Source organism: Dipodomys spectabilis, unplaced genomic scaffold, assembly GCF_019054845.1.
Source record: "Dipodomys spectabilis isolate Male_0828 unplaced genomic scaffold, ASM1905484v1 ptg000197l, whole genome shotgun sequence".
NCBI classification, from domain to species: domain Eukaryota; kingdom Metazoa; phylum Chordata; class Mammalia; order Rodentia; family Heteromyidae; genus Dipodomys; species Dipodomys spectabilis.
In genome coordinates this window covers 16,292,209-16,308,588 of record NW_024870874.1, presented here as the reverse complement: position 1 = coordinate 16,308,588, position 16,380 = coordinate 16,292,209, and the positions used below count along the sequence as shown (strand labels likewise).

At 45.0% G+C, this 16,380-nt stretch overlaps 1 protein-coding gene across 7 annotated transcripts in view; it reads right to left on the bottom strand.

Annotated features, from left to right (window-relative positions):
- Positions 1 to 4,235: 4,235 nt before the first annotated feature.
- The window catches only part of Nrf1 (nuclear respiratory factor 1), a 125,993-nt gene continuing 113,848 nt past the window's right edge, over positions 4,236 to 16,380 (bottom strand). For 5 of the 7 annotated variants that reach the window (XM_042695967.1, XM_042695963.1, XM_042695962.1 and 2 more), the window contains one exon: positions 13,783 to 14,065. In XM_042695967.1, coding sequence (XP_042551901.1) covers positions 13,809 to 14,065 — 257 coding nt within the window. In that variant the 3' untranslated portion in view covers positions 13,783 to 13,808. Of the gene's footprint in view, positions 6,160 to 13,782; positions 14,066 to 16,380 lie in introns of those variants that run through there. The other 2 variants (XM_042695966.1, XM_042695969.1) reach the window with 2 other exon arrangements.

Here is a 16,380-nt window from a genome sequence, read left to right as displayed (position 1 = left end):
GAGACTCTTATCTCCAATTAACCACCAGAAAACCAGAAGTAGTGCTGTGGCTCAAGCGGTAGAGCGCTGGCCTTGAGCTGAAGAGCGCAGGGACAGCACCCAAGCCGAGTTCAAGCCCCACGACCAACAACAACAACAACAAAAAAAGGCTGAAAGTGGAGCTGTAGTTCAAGTTGTAGAGGACCAGCCTTGAGCAAAAGGCTTAGGTCTACTTAGTTCAAGCTCCAGTACTCTCACAAAAACAGCCTGACTATTCATCTTAGGCTATAAGAAAAATTTATCAAGGGTCTCCAACCACAAGTGCTGGGTTAGTTCATATCTCAACCCTGCCTCCTACTAGCAGAATAAATTTGGCCAGATTAAAATTAAACTAACCTCTGTGTATGTCACTGTTGGGGTATTAGTACTTTACAAAATCGGTTAATACTGCATGTATGTATAATATATGCTGTCAGGGCTCTTACCCATTGCTACTCAAGAAATCCTCTTAATTGTCAACAAGCCCCAGTTCTCATGAACAAGAGCTAGGAGAGAGCCCGTGACAGGCTCTGGGCCCAGGCCAGCTCGACCTGCCTCCCAAGGCAGCTCTAGATAACCCTAGGCTTTCAGGGCACCATGGTTTGTCTTCAAGTGATTTTACCCTCCCCCACCTTGCAAAAAATATACTCCAGGCCAACAGTAACCCCCCAAAATGTCTGCTAATAGCTCTGCAGTGGTCAGGATGGTAAAACACAGTGGGCCAAAGTCCATTAGGCTACTATAGACTGGGAGTGGATAGTAAGTGGAGAGAGCCCTATTCTTAAGTCCTGACTCCCTGTATGCTGCTTCCTCTTTCCATGCTAGCCTTACCATCTTAGCCTTCTCCAAGAGCTGCACTCTTGCAATAATTACCAGAGGCCAGGTGGATATACCAAAGGTGACCTTAATCTGGGCAACAGCTATCCAGAGGCCTGGACAGGTGACCTGGCTGGCCAGGAGGTCAGTGGGAGACTGGGTTCTGTTCCAGACAAATTTACTTCCTTCCTGATGAGTTTTGGTGCTGATACTAAAGGGATCCACAGGCCTGGTCCATCTGTCATACATGCAGCTGAGGCGGAGGGGGCTTGACGAGGCCCTGCTAAGCCTGAGCAAGGCCCAGGGTGTACTGAGCCAGAACACTTGCAGGTGAGGGACTCCTCTTCCTATTCTGGCCCCCCTCAGCTCAGTCTTTAGAATTTGAACAATGCCAGAAGATAACAGCATTGCCTCAAATGTAGGACTTACAGCCAATTCTTTGGTGGCCTGCTTCTTTGTATGATCCTAGTCTCTGCAGGATGATAAGGTACTTAACACAAGCACCCTAACAGTTAAACAGATAACCGAGCTCATTCACTACAGCACCCTATCTAGGTGGTCCCTCACTATCCTGGGCTACAGTGTTCATATTTGAGCATCTCTGTTTCATATCTCATGGGTGACTGACATTAGGTATTTGTGATGCTAAACAAAACAGACTCTTAGGCCAGATCTGAACTCTATCCCAGTTTTTCTTTGCCTGCAGAGTATGTAAAGAATTTTTTCATTTATAATGAGATCAGGAGATCTTATTTTTAAAAATCTGGATCCCAGATAATCTAGAAAATTCTGAAGCTAGGACAGCGGGGCCCATCTTTTATTCTTTTCTTTTTTTGGTCGGTTGTGGGGGCTGAACTCGGCCTGGGCGCTGTCCCTCAGCTCCTCAGCTCAAGGCTAGCACTCTACTCTACCACTTGAGCTATAGTGCCACTTCTGGCTTTTTCTGCTTATGTGGTGCTGAGGAACTGAACCCAGGGCCTCATGCATGCAAGGCAAGCACTCTACCACTGAGCCACCTTCCCAGCGCCAAGCGGGGCCCATCTTTAGTGAGGTGATGACCTGCTCTTTCCAGAGATCCTCCCATTCTGCCTCTCCTTCCCCACGGGAGCTGTTTCTGCCTCACTCACAGGTTGGGGCTTACCTGGTCACTAGGGCAGCTGAGTTAGCATCTCCCATCCACACATCAATAATCAATCATGGAAGGCCTCTATTGGTTCTAGCAAAACTAGTTGTCTCCGTAAGCCTTTGGTGAAGGCAGGATCTCACCAGGTAATCAGCCAGGGGTGGGGAGCAGCAGCTCTCACCTCCTGAGAATCACGCTGACCAGGGTCTCAAGATCAGCCTCCATTCCCTCAGTGACTGCAGCCACTCCTTTCTCTGGCTCACCCTCTCTGGTGAAAATGCATGGTGGTGGTAGTGTCTTTTGTGCAAGGGAGTCCTTGCACAAAATCCCTTTTTGTTTTTGTTTTTGTCAGTCATGGGGCTTGAACTCAGGGCCTGGGTGCTGTCTCTGAGCTCTTTTTGCTCAAGGCTAGCTCTCTACAACTTTGAGCCACAGTGCCACTTCTGGGTTGGTTTGTTTGTTTTGAGTATATAGTTAATTGGAGATAAGAGTCTGGGGGGAGGGGTGGGAGGGAGGGGAGGAGGGGATGGGAAGGAGAAACAAAGGAGGAGGCTACAATGCTTGATAAGAAATATACTCATTATCTTTCCCATGTAATTGTAACCCCTCTGTACAGTATTTTCACAATTAAAAAAAAAAGTCTCAGAGGGACTTTTCTGCCCAGGCTGGCTCCCAACCGCAATCCTCAGATTTTAGCCTCCTGAGTAGCTAGGATTACAGGTGTGAGCCATTAGTGCCAGCCCCTTGGCTTGAACCACTGTCAAGCAGTAAAGACATAAAGACAAAACTTCTTGTGCAGTGCCGGTGGCTCACAGCTACAATCCCGCTACTCAGGAGGCTGAGATCTGAGGATCAAGGGTCAAGATCAGCCAGGGCGGGAGAGAGACCCTTATCTCCAATTGAGAGAGAAAGAGAGAAGGAGAGAAGAGGGAGAGAAAGAGAGAATGCTAAGTAGAGGTGTGACTAAAGTGGTAGAATACCAAACTTGAGTGAAAAAGCTAGACAACAGGCCCTGGGTTAATCTCCAGTACTTACTGGCACAAAGAAAAGAAAAAGTGAAAAAGTAAAGACTTCTTGACCCCCCCTCCTCCCCTCATTCAATTATCGCTAAGAAACCAACCAAGCCATCCAACAACAAAAAGAAATAGTGTGGGGAACAGGGTCCCAGCACACACAGGCAAGGAGATTATAAAGATAGATTTAGAAGGAGTTTGAGTTGGGGGTGTGGCAGAGCGACAACTGGAAAGACGGCAGTGATTAAGACTAGAAACCAAGGGCTGGGAATGTGGCTTAGTGGTAGAGTGCTTGACCAACATACATGAAGCCCTGGGTTTGATTCTTCAGTACCACATAAACAGATAAAGCCGGAAGTGGTGTTATGGCGCAAGTGGTAGAGTGCTAGCCTTGAGCAAAAGAAGCTCAGGGACAGTGTCCAGCGCCTGAGTTCAAGCCCCAGGACTGGCAGCAAACCCCCCCCCCAAAAAAATAAAAATAAAAAAACAAAAAGACTAGAAACTGAGGCATAAGGATCCAAGGAAAGAATTCATAGCATGGAGTTTCTTTTTTTTTTTTTGTCAATCGTAGGACAACAACTCTGGACCTGGGTGTTATCCAAGAGCTTCAGCTCAGGCCAGTGCTCTACCACTTTGAGCCACCGCACCATTTCTGGTTTTCTGGTGGTTAAGTGGAGATATGAGTCTCACGGACTTTCCTGCCTGGGCTGGCTTTGAATCACGATGCTCCGAACTCAGCCTCCGGAGTAGCTGGGATAACTGACGTGAGACATCAGTGCCCAGTTAGCTTGGAGTTTCTTGATATTTCAGTACTAAAGAGTACTCAGGGTGGGAGACCCTCCCAACACAGAAGCATCATCACTGGCCTGGATTTTTAAAGGTGGATATAATTAAATCCCAAGAACACCAGGAAGTGGAGCTATGTTCAAGTGGTAGCCTTGCACAATGCCCAGTAACAAAACTAGAACAGCCTTTCAAGCATCTTTAGGACTCTCCAAAGCAGACTTTTCTCTCACACCCTCATTCCCTAGGATTTAGTACATGGGATGGAGCTGGTCTGGTACTGGGCTTCCAGGAGGCCCTGATCTGTCCTCTGCTGCCTCCTTCCTCCTTGCAGAGTTCTACAGCACCAGCAAGCACAGTTCAAAGACTGCTGACCTTTGAGTGTAAGCATCTTTCGAAAAGCACAGAAGACATCCCAAAAGAGAGCTCTTGTCCAAGAGGCCAAGGGCTCCTACAGAGAGGAACACTTCACTTCCTGTTGCCACATTTTAAACTATTTATTGAATGAGGCAGTATTGACAGAATGGAAAACAACACAGAATCCATGCTCTGCTACTGGGGTTTGACTTTGCTTTTTTTTTTTTTTTCCTTTTCTTCTTGGCCATTTCTCAAACTATTGGGAAGTTATTTCATCACAAAGGAACATGGACTTTAAAGCCCCTGGACAGCTTCACAATGACAATAAAAAATAATAATTAAAAAAATAACAAATTATAGAACTAGGACTGTTTATATGTAAATTTCCCTACCCTCCCTCCCATTACGTACAGAAAGAACATACAAAGAACATTGGGTAGTTTTATATAAAACAAGCAAATACAAGAATCTGAAACTTTTCTCAAAGGCTGAGCAAGACATGAAGACTCTTTTAATGTCGCATTAAAAAAAAATAAAACCAACCACATTAAATACACGGTCACACACATGTGGGGACTTAGGAGGAGGAACTGTTAACTCCCTGTAACTGAAGGAGCAGAGATTTGGCCTGTCAAAAAGTCAGATGAATTTAGCCACTGGAGGCTCAGGGCTTGCAACCAGGAAAGCAGAGGATTTAACAGGTAGGAAGAATGCAGGGGACACAGCTTACAGAGTCCTGAAGCTGGGGCTGAATCAGGATGCCGCTGCTTCCCCAGCCAGGGGTCCCCGTTCATCACAATTTCCTCTGTTAAGTTATAGCTTCATACAGTTGGAGAAAATGGTTCCCCTTGGTGCACCCTGCTCTCTAATTTTTCTTTCTCTCCTTCCTTTCCCTTCTGCTCCTCCCACCTCTTCCCCTCCCCTCTTCCCCACATCCACAAGCACGCTCAACACGCACTCTTCAGACCCTTAATACTTCTGCTCCAGTTCATATACATATACATGACCAATTCAGGATTGACCTTAAAGCCAAAGCAACTCTTCAATAGTCATGAGATCAAGAAGGATTTCCTGAAAGAGGAGACCTGGGAGGCTGAGGATACCTTCTTGCCCCAGCCTGGGACCCCCTTCAGGACATTCGCCTGCCCATGGCAAGTTCAGCACCTGGATCAGCCTGAGGAGGAGTGTCTTAGCTGCAGACCACACAGGCCTGCGAGCGCTTTCTGGACCCCCGCCTCATCCTGGAACCTCCTTCCTCAGGTGAGTCCAGCAGGGAGTTCTGGGCGGCCACTGGGAGGCAGCTTTGGTGAAGGGCATGGTCACCTCTGCCTGAGTTTGTCAGTAGCTCAACGCATGACCCTGGTATGAACAAAAACCAGGTGGCTGTGTCTGCCCACGTACCCTATCACCCACTAAACTGGGTGAATTATTCTTTCCACAGCTCACCTTGATTCATACAGGTTATTTCATGTGGGTTTCAATATATATATATATGTATATATATACTTTATATATGTAAATGTGTATGTCCATATGTACACATATACATATATACTCACACACACACACACACACACACACACACACACACACACACACACACACACACACACACGTCCCGCAGAAAGAAGTCCTGCCACAATTTGGCTTTTTTGGGACAGTGAAATAGACAGTGCAGTTTCTTACTTCACCAATCCCAGAAAATCAAGAGTGGTGCTTTAAAAAATTCAATTCCAAAATCTGCTGCCTTTCATCCTTTAAAAAAAAAAGTTAACAAAACTTTTCTTCCAAAGTTGAGAGACTTAATTCCATTTGATTGCACCTCTGCAAATGTGTAAAAAATGTTGAAGTAGACTAGAAAACGCCGCCATGATATGGCTGCATGTCACTGTTCCAATGTCACCACCTCCACAGCCTGGCCGTCCATGGTGACTGCGCTGTCCGATATCCTGGTGGTCACTGGAGCCATGGCCACCTGCACTGGGCCGTTGCCCTGGGCGAGGCTGGTTACCACAGTCTGGTACATGCTCACAGGGATCTGGACCAGGCCTAGAGAGACAAAAGGCAAGACTGTTGGTGAAGTTCCTATTCAGGTGCCTGGATGGAGGCTGGCTGTGAGCAACCAGTTCCAGGGCATCGGGTGTCACTGCCTGGCACCAATGTTTCCTCTGGGAGATGCACAAACCCATCGAGTAGTCAGTGCCCCCATCCCATGGGCTGGCTGGCCAGCCCTTCTACGGCCATCTTCCTCTGTGAATAGACCCTCACACTCTGATGTTCTGGGACACTGCCTGCCAATTTCAACTCTGCATATGCTCCAGTTTCTCACAACTCAAAAAGAAAAGCTTTCCCTTCCTCTCCACTCTTCTGGTCTCTGCTCCATCTGTCCCTTCATTTCAGAGTCAAGCTTGCCACACAGACTGGAAAAACGAATGAAAGAATGAAGAAAGACTCCATGTTGACCTTTTCTTCCTTCTGAGATCAGAATGACAGGGAATGGGAGGTCTGGCACCTGCACAAAGGAAAAGACTGAAAACAGATTTGGTGGGAAAATTCTATTTAATTGGCTGGACTAATAGCTACCCCAACCCCAGTGACCCAATTCATGACTCCACAGCTGAGATTCAGTCACTGTCTTGAGAAACTGACCTGGGGAGATCCCAAGAAAAGACCCCATGTGGTAGGGAAGAAGAAGGCCTGTTCCCCTAACATACCCCTAAGGTTACAAGACAGAAATAGAAGACAGGAAATTGTTGGACATAATAACTTTCCAGAACTGGAAAAAAAGAAAGAAACATGACTTTCAATCTGAAAAGGCCCAGTTGACACCTGTTTGCACAAGAGATGAAAAAGACCCAAACACTAAGCACATGAGCAAATTTTCCAAACAGTAGAAAGACATCAAGAATCTTAAGAGGTTCTAGAATTAACAAGTTATACACAAAGAATTGGTAATAAGTGCAGTGTTGGATCCCACAGAAACCTAGAAGCTAAAAGTGGAGCAATGTCTTCCAGCATCCTGGCAAAGATGCCTTCAGCCTACAGCTCGGCCTGGCCATTGTTACTGCCTGTGTGGATGGCAAGCCCACCGGGGCAGAGTAGACACATCTATGGGTATGGAAGGGTCCAGCCGTAACCCCACTCTTAGGAAGCTCAGAAGGGGGTGCAGTATGCTGCTAAATCTTGGAGGTCCTGAGAAACGGGGTGTGGGAGGGGGAGAAAACGACAGGAGCAGAGGGAGAGAGCTGAAGTGCAGAGGATTTTCCAGACTTGGATATAAGCGGTGATTACGGTTCAAAAGCAGATGCCATTCCACCCCAAGCCAAATATGAACTTGAAGGGAAAATAAGTTACACAAGAAGGAAATGTTTGGGGGTAGGAGGGGGGATGGGAGATGGGAAGGGAAACAAAGGAGGAGGCAACAATGCTTGATAAGAAATGTACTCATTATCTTGCCCATGTAATTGTAACTCCCCTATATGGTATTTTCACAATAATTAAAAAAAAAAAAGGAGGAAATGTAGGTCGGGGGTCGATGGCTCACACCTGTAATCCTAGCTGCTCAGGAGGCTGAGATCTGAGGATTGCGGTTCAAAGCCAGCCTGGGCAGGAAAGTCTGTGAGACTCTTATCTCCAATAAAATCACTCAGAAAAACCTGAAGTGGTGCTGTGGCTCAAATGGTAGAGTGTTCACCTTGAGCTGAAGAGCTGAGGACAGCGCCCAGGCCCAGAGTTCAAGCTCTATGACCAACAAAACAAAACAAAACAAACAAAAAACAACAAAAACAAAAACAAAAAACAAGAAGGAAATGTAACAACTAACAACATATTTGGCAACAAATATTTTTCTGTGTGGTCATAGATAACAAGTTGTCCAAAAACTATCATTCAACTTAAAATGATAGAAGACTATTTTTTTTTGTTTGTTTTAGCAACAGTAAGGATATATGTGACAAAAAGAAAAAAAAAAAAATCCCTGGGCTACAAACTTTTCTAAAACAGCCCATTTAGTACTTGTTTGGGGGAGAGCACCAATTTAAAATATCACTTGAATGGGGCTGGGAAGTTGGCTCAGTGGTAAAGTCCCTGCCCAGTAAGCCAAAAACCCTCAGTTCAAACCCACTCCTGCCATTACAATTAGAGGCCTCCCTCCCATCAAAAGCCCTCCACTGGCTTTAGGAAGGGAGTGATCTCCCTGCTAGGAACACCTCACTAGCGCAGAAAAACATGTGAAATAAGGTATTATTTTACAATGCTGAATTGGTGTGTATCCATACAACTTAGCAATGTCTGCCAATGCACATGAAATGGGACTTAATTTTTTTTTTTTGAGAGGTCTTTTAAAAAATTCTTTTGCTGGAAGTGGCGCTGTAGCTCAAGTGGTAGAGCGTTCACCTTGAGCTGAAGAGCTGAGGGACAGTGCCCAGGCCCAGAGTTCAAGCCCCATGACCGACAAAAAAAAAAAAAAAAAAAAAATTCTTTTGCTTTTTGACAGTACTGGGGACTGCGTTCAGGACTAGGATCTTGTAAGGTCTTGAACCACTAAGCCCCCAGTCCTTGGACTCAAAGTCTTCCTTCCTGCCCTCAGTTGGGATACCATTTATAAATAAATATAATACGTATTATATCATATAATTCATACATATAAATACCAGTGTGTGTGTGTGTGTGTATATATATATATATATATATATATGTATTTATTTTATATTATTTTATTTATTTTTCCAGTTTTGGGGTTTGAACTCAGGTCCTAGGCATTGTCCCTGAGCTTCTTTTTTTTTTAATTTTTTTTTTTTTGGGTCTGGTTGTGGGGCCTGAACTCTGGGCGTGGGCACTGTCCCTTAGCTCTTTAGCTCAAGGCTAGCGCTCTACCACTTGAGCCACAGCACCACTTCCAGCTTTTTCTGCTTATGTGGTGCTGAGGAATTGAACCCAGGACTTCATGAATGCTAGGCAAGCACTCTACCACTAAGCCACATTCCCAACTCTTTTTTTTTTTTTTGGGTCCGGTCGTGGGGCCTGAACTCTGGGCCTGGGCGCTGTCCCTCAGCTCTTCAGCTCAAGGCTAGGGCTCTACCACTTGAGCCACAGCGCCACTTCCGGCTTTTATTCTTTTTGCTTATGTGGTGCTGAGGAATCAAACCCAGGGCCTTAGGCATGCAAGGCAAGCGCTCTACCACTGAACCAACTTCCCAGCCCCACATTCCCAGCTCTTAATTAACATTTTTATTAGCATATCCTAGTTATACCAGGGGAATTTGTGACATTTTCATGCATGCATAGTGTACCCTATCAACCTCACACCCCTGCTATGATTCTTTATCCCTTGTCTTAAAATAATTTTAACAGGGGCTGGGATGTAGCTCAGTGGCAAAGCGCTTGCCTAGCAAGTGCAACGTCCTGGGTTTGATCCCCAGTACCAAAAAAGAAAAGACCAAAAAAAAAAAGTACATGCATATAAAGTACTTCAACCATATTCATTTTCATTCCTCTCTCCATTTTCCCTCCTCTATATACCTATTTCCCCCTCCGCTGCCAACAGAGCCTGTTTGTTGTTCCTGTTTGATCTTCACGCCTCAGCCTCCTACTTGCTAGGATCATAGGCCTGCACTACTAAGCCCTGCTTAAGTTGTGCTTGGATGACAGTCATTTGTTGGACCCCCTTTAGTCTAGTGTATCATCAGATTCTCATTGCTGTTAAATTAGTGCCACTGCTGGGACTTGAACTCAGGGCCTCCCACTTTTGCTTAGTTAAGTTAGTGTTGGGGTGAATGGAAATATAAACTGTAAAGGCAAATCCTTCACCCTGGCTATGGCTATGAGTTGTTTGGGTTTCCTATGACATGGACCCATGACCAGTGTTATTAAAAGTGTTTAGTATTGTAAAAGATTTGCCCAAGAATAACATGGCGAAAGGCTCAAATACAAAAATGTAGCCGGGTGCTGGTGGCTCACGCCTGTAATCCTAGCTACTCAGGAGGCTGAGATACGAGGATCATGATTCAAAGCCAGCCTAGGCAGGAAAGTCTGTGAGACTCTTATCTCCAATAAACCACTAGAAAACCGGAAGTGGCGCTGTGGCTCAAGCGGTGGAGCACCGCCTGGAGCTGAAAAGCTGAGGGAGTGCCCAAGCCCAGAGTTCAAGCCCCACGACCAACCAAAAAAACAAAAAACAAAAGAACATAGTGGCTGGCACTGCTATAACCAGAGAGATCTTCAAACATAGTACGTAGATTCATTGTTCCATTATTTCCCAATCACTATACACATCAACAAGGGTCTCAAGATGTAGCCCGAACGCCTCAAACGCTCAGTCCTCCTGCCTCAGTCTCAGGTGCCTCCATGTTGGGATTGTAGGCTTGTGCCACTCATGGAAGTATCTGAAGTTCTTCAGATAGTGCACCTCTGTGCTTGCCTGTACCGTGACAGGTGTCTGAAATGACTGATTTTTTTCTCTGAGTCAGCTTTAGATTTTGCCTTCTCTGGCTTGGGTCCCTGTCCTTGTGGCCCCACACTTTGTACAGCCCTCTGTCGAGGAATGTCTTACTCCCAGCACTGCGTGTTTGTCTTGCGTTGGACTGCGTACATTCATGACTAAGGTGGGGGAGTTTTAAAGTAATGAGAATGAGCTCCAATAGGAGTTCCCAGCTCGGAAGAATAAGGTAAAATGTAAACGTAACAGGCTACAACTCAGACCCATCCATGTGAAGTTTTTTATAAATTCCACCTTCTGTATTCCACATCAGCCAGGGAAGGAAAAAATTGGGCTGTTATGAGTGTGTGCAATGAGCTCCACAAAAGGAAAGCTGTCTGAGTGAGTAACTGGTGACAGTGACTACACATCTTAAACGCTTTTCAGAGGGAGAAACTCTACACAGGAGATATTATATGACTAACCCCACAGCTTTCTACATGCACTTTCTACTACCATTTTAGATAAATGCATTCGCATTTCATTGTGGGGATTTTAGGTGCCATTGTGCAAGTCTCTCTCTGTCTCTCTCTTACACACACATCTTGATACAGGATTAGATTAAGTCACCTCAATGTCTCTGACCTAGCAGTCTTTATATCCATCGCCAGGACGGGGGGGGGGGGGGGGGGGGGGGGGGGGAGGGGTTAGTTCACACTGAGTCGGGTGTCTGCCCTTCCAAGACAGATGATTAAATGCTGAGGTACAGTAATCAGGCTGGGATTGTCCCTGCACCTGCTCAGCTTGCCCTGATTAGCCCTAATCTAGAGGCACATGTTAATCCGGGCTTGTATTCTGGGTCATTGCAGCTGGTTAAGCACAGGAGGCCCTTCACATTCTGCTTTAAGGACTTAAGAGTTCTTTTTTCCCTCTGCAGGGAGACCCAACAGTCTTACTGTTCACACTCTTTGGCCTGTGGGTGGCACTCCTCAGAGCTCACACCACCCTGGAGAAGGAATGCTGGCAGTGTTCATTTTCATAAACGAGAAGCAAGCCCCATTGGAAGAACCCTGGGCTCACAGGAAGGCACAGATTTGAACAATGCCTTCAAGGTTTTAGTAGCACAACATTCAGTTTATAAATGCAATCCATCCTTTTCTTAAACTCAAAAATACACATAGAAAGTTTATTAAGATAGCAACACCAATACAGCTGCTAGGCAAGGTACACGCCTGTAACCCCAGCACTGGGAGGCTAAGGCAAGAAGGTGATGAGATCGAAGCCAACTTGGGTTATATAGCAAGTCTCGGTCAGAAAATACCAAACAACAAATATCTCTCCTCCTGCAAACATAGCCAGACAGGTTGATGTATGCCTATAGATTTAACATGTGAGAGGTTGAGGCAGGAAGTTTGCTTGAACCTCTGAGTTCAAGACCAGCCTGGGCAACATAGCAAGTCTCCATCTAAAAAACAAACAAAACCCCCAATCCCAAACAAACAAAACTTCCAAAATGTAGGCTGAGTGATTTCCCTCCTAATAACCCCAAACCCAAACAATCGAAACTTCTAAAATACAGGCTGAGTGATTTCCCCCTAATAAGTTTATGATGAAGCCAAGGGTTCTGGCCTTAGATCTGAGGGCCTTTCCATGCCCCAGCATGCCCTTGACAACCTAACCCTTAGGCCAGTGGGACCAAGAAAGGAGAGAATGATCCTCTAGGCTCACTGCTCTTGCTCTTTACACTTCCTCGTCCGTTATGCAGGAAAAAAGAGTGAAAGTTCCCAGGACAGGAATCTTTATGTCAACCAGCAGCCATTGCAAACTCCCTGGAGAAACTGCTGGCCAGTGCCAGTTCTCTGCAAATGACACCTGACCCCTGCTGTGCTTCGATTTTTTTTTTTCTTTAAATGTGTTGGGTATCACTTTTGAACCCAAATGATTAAACATAATCCTCCCAGTCTTCCCTTTCCTCCTTACCTCAATAAATGGCAATTACATCCTTCCCGTTGCTCAGGCCCCAAACTCTGAAGTCATTCTTAACTTCACATTCAATTCATCAGCAAATCCTGTCAACTGTCCCTCCAAATGTAAACCCGAACTTCACGTCTGGGGCTCCCTCCATGGCCAAACCTATCATCTCTTGCCTAGATGAATTGTGATTCATGATCACCCTGCTTCAGTTCCTTCAGAGGAGTCTTCCAGAATTTTTATACAAAGTGATGGATATGAGGACATGCTCTGAACTAAGATTCCCAGACTGCACCTTGCGCCATCTGTGCGTGTGTGTATGTGTGTGTTTATATGTATGTGTATGTAACATCCTCTCTTTGAAAGTCCAATGCCCACTGAGGAGTATCAAACTGACAGCAGAACAGTCACTTCATTAGGATAATCATTTCTTGCAAAGTGTTTTGTCTCTTTAAACAAGTTCCTTGCAGAGTGTAGTGACTCATGCTTGTAATCCAAACACTCAGGAGGTAAAGATTGCAATTCAAGGCAAGCTTGGGAAAAAATTAGCAAAACCCATCTCAATAAATAAGATGAGCAGTGATGGTATACTCCCAACTCTGAGGAAGGTAGGATGATGGTCTGAGGACAGACTGGGCCAAAAACCTAGTCTCCCCCTCCCTCCCCCAACAACAAAAAAAGACCAGGTACAGGGCTGAAGTGGCGCAGTATTTTGCATAGCAAGTGCAAGGGCAAATTCAAACATCAGTATTACAAAAACAAACAAGAAAAGTAGTTCAATCCTCTATAGGAGAAGCTATTAACAGATGGGGTTTTGCTATGTTTCTTAAGCTGACCCCAAACTCCTGGGCTTAAGTGATCTTCTTCCTGCCTTAGCATCTTGAGTAAATAGAACCATAGGTACATGCCACCATGCCCAGCTGAGAATATATATTTTAACAGGCAGTTAAGGTTTTTGTTTTGTCAAGGGTTTGTAGGGTATAAACATTTGAAGTACTGGCAAACATGCTTTATTTACAGTTCCTAAAGGAGGAGGTACCACCTCATCCTGAGGTGTTGGGCTTGGTATATACAATAGCGATGAATAACAAGGCTTTTACAACCTGGAGTTGGGGCTTAGTCAGGTGAAAAACTATTCATATTTAGTAAGTTGCAGTTCATGGGAGGGACACAGTATTTTATAATTTTAAGGCAAACAAAAATAATTTGTACAGAATTCCCTTCCCAAGTCTGTACCTTCAAGTTTTCCAGAAATTTTAATTAAAAAAAAAAAAAAACCAAACATGTCTTTTTGGCAGCTAATTGCTAAAGTTTATTTCTTTTTCAGTTGTGAAGGTGAATTGAATTTGAAGAAGATAATATCTCCGTCTTCAACAATGTAAGCTCTGCCTTCTTGTCTGTACTTCCCAGCAGTCTTGACTGCAATTTCAGAACTTTCCTCTTTAAGATCTTCGTCTTTCATTACTTCAGCCATAATGAATCCCTTTCCAAAATCTGTGTGAATCTTTCCTGCAGCCTGAGGAGCCTTCACCGCTTTCCTGATGTCCCATGCATGCACTTCATCTGGGCCTGCAGTGAAAAAGTATTCTAGTTGGAGTGCTGCAAACCCAGCCTTAATGATCTGTGCCAAAGCACTTCGTCATGCTCGCTTTCAGACACTTTTGTCTCTCCTCAGCTCTCTCTCTCTTTTCTTTCTAGTACTGGGGTTTGATCTCAGGGCCTTCTACTTGCCAGGCAAGCACTATGCCACTTGAGCCATGCCCCCACCCCTTTTGGCTCTTTAGTTGTTTTTTAGGTGTCTGATCAGGACCTTCCTACCCATAACCTTCCATACAGCTGGGATCACAGATACCGTCCACCACACCCAGCTTTATTGGTCAAAATGGGGTCTTACCAGCTTTTTGTGAGGGCTGGTCTTGAAATACAGTTCTACTTATCTTTACCTTCTTAAAAGTTAGGATCACAGGCACAGTTTACCACACATATCTTACTTTTTAGGCAGGTATTTTTAATTAAAACATTTTTGTCAGTCATGGGACTTGAACTCAGGGCCTGGGTGCTGTCCTTGAGCCGTTTTGTGTTCAAGACTAGCACTCTACCACTTTGAGCCACAGCTCTACCTCTTGTTTTCTGGTGGTTGGAGGTAAAGAGTCCATGGACTTTTCTGTCTGGGCTGGCTTTAAACCACAATCCTCAGATCTAAGCCTCCTGAATAGCTATGATTACAGGCGTGAACCACAAGCGACTGGCTTAATTTTTTTTCTCTTTTGGCAGTACTGGAGTTTGCACTCAGGACATTGCATTTGCTAGGCAACTATTCTACCTCCTGAGCTACACATGCCCACAGCCCTCTCCTCTCTTCCTTCCTTTTTGAACATCACAATGTAGCCCAGGATGATTCTGAACTCTTGAGGCTTCTGTTTCAGTTTTCCAAGTGCTGGGATTTACAGACATGTACCACCATGTCTAGCTAGCCAAATCCGGAAATGCTTAGTTGAGGGAATATACATGAATCTTTCACACCAATATACTACCTTATAATTCCATCGCAGCCACTTCGGCCCCTCAATGTACCCTAAACACTACCTGTTCAGGCAGATCATTCTGCCTATATTATTCCCTGTGGGTTTAAGTTCTACTCTTCTGATAATTCCTGCAGTTTTTCATGGGCTAATTTAAGCAGACAGATGAGTCCACCAGGTTTTCTCCCTTCTGTGATTTTACAGTTTCTACTATTTACTTGGCACCAGGCCTATACTGATCTGCTTCTAAGTGGCTTTTGCTTTTCTCTAATTTACTTAAACTGTTGGCATGACTAGGTCATTAAGTACCAAGTACCAAGCAGCCATAGTAGGTACTCAATAACTGAAATGACTTAGAATCGGTCATATTTCTCATGATTTTTGGAAACTGAACTATACTCCGTCTAGCCTTGCCCTCTGCAGACCAAAGAGCCTTCAAGTTTTTTATTACACTCTAGAGAAAAACCTGCTTTCTGCATGATGTTCGTGTGTGTGTGTGTGTGTGTGTGTGTGTGTGTGTGTGTGTGTGCGTGCACGCGCGCGTGCTGGTCTTGGGGCTTGAATTCAGGGTCTGGGTATTGTCCTTGGCTTTTTTGCTCAAGGCTAGCTAGCGCTCTACCATTTGACCCATAGCTCTACTTCCACATTTTTTTTTTTTTGGTCCTTAATTGGAGATAAAAGTCTCACAGAGCTTATTGCCTGGGCTGGCTTCAAACTGTGATCCTCAGATCACAGCCTCCTGATAGCTAGGATTATAGGCACAGGCTACTGGCACCCAGCAATGACATTCTTAAAGTGTTGTGTTGTACTTTAAGAACTGTTCATGGCAGGATGAAATACGCCACTTTATTTCCATTAAATATTCCCAGAAAGACATATGTGTGAATCTTTTCCCCCCCAGTCCTGGGGCTTGAATTCAGGGCCTGGGCATTGTCCCTGAGCTTCTTTTTGCTCAAGGCCAGCGCGCTACCACTTGAGCCACAGTGCCACTACCAACTTTTTCTGTTTATGTGGTACTGAGGAATCACACCCAGGGCTTCATGCATGCAAGGCAAGCACTCTACCACTGAGTCACATTCCCAGCCCTATGTGTGAATCTTGGTGTTGCCATTCTGACAACTTGTAAATCTGTTTCAAGTGCAAAATGCTATAACTAATCTCACAGGGTTATTCAACTCAGGTAAAGCCTGGTACAGTTCTGGACATAGAGTGGATTTACAGCAATTGTTAGTTGCTAAAGCTCTAAGGAGACAGACCAGAAGCAGAGTCAGCACATATCTTGTGGCAGTGAACTCCTACAGGAGCCATATTATTTGCCAAAGACCTCCAAAGACACGAAGTGCTCACACCTGGCACAGGAAC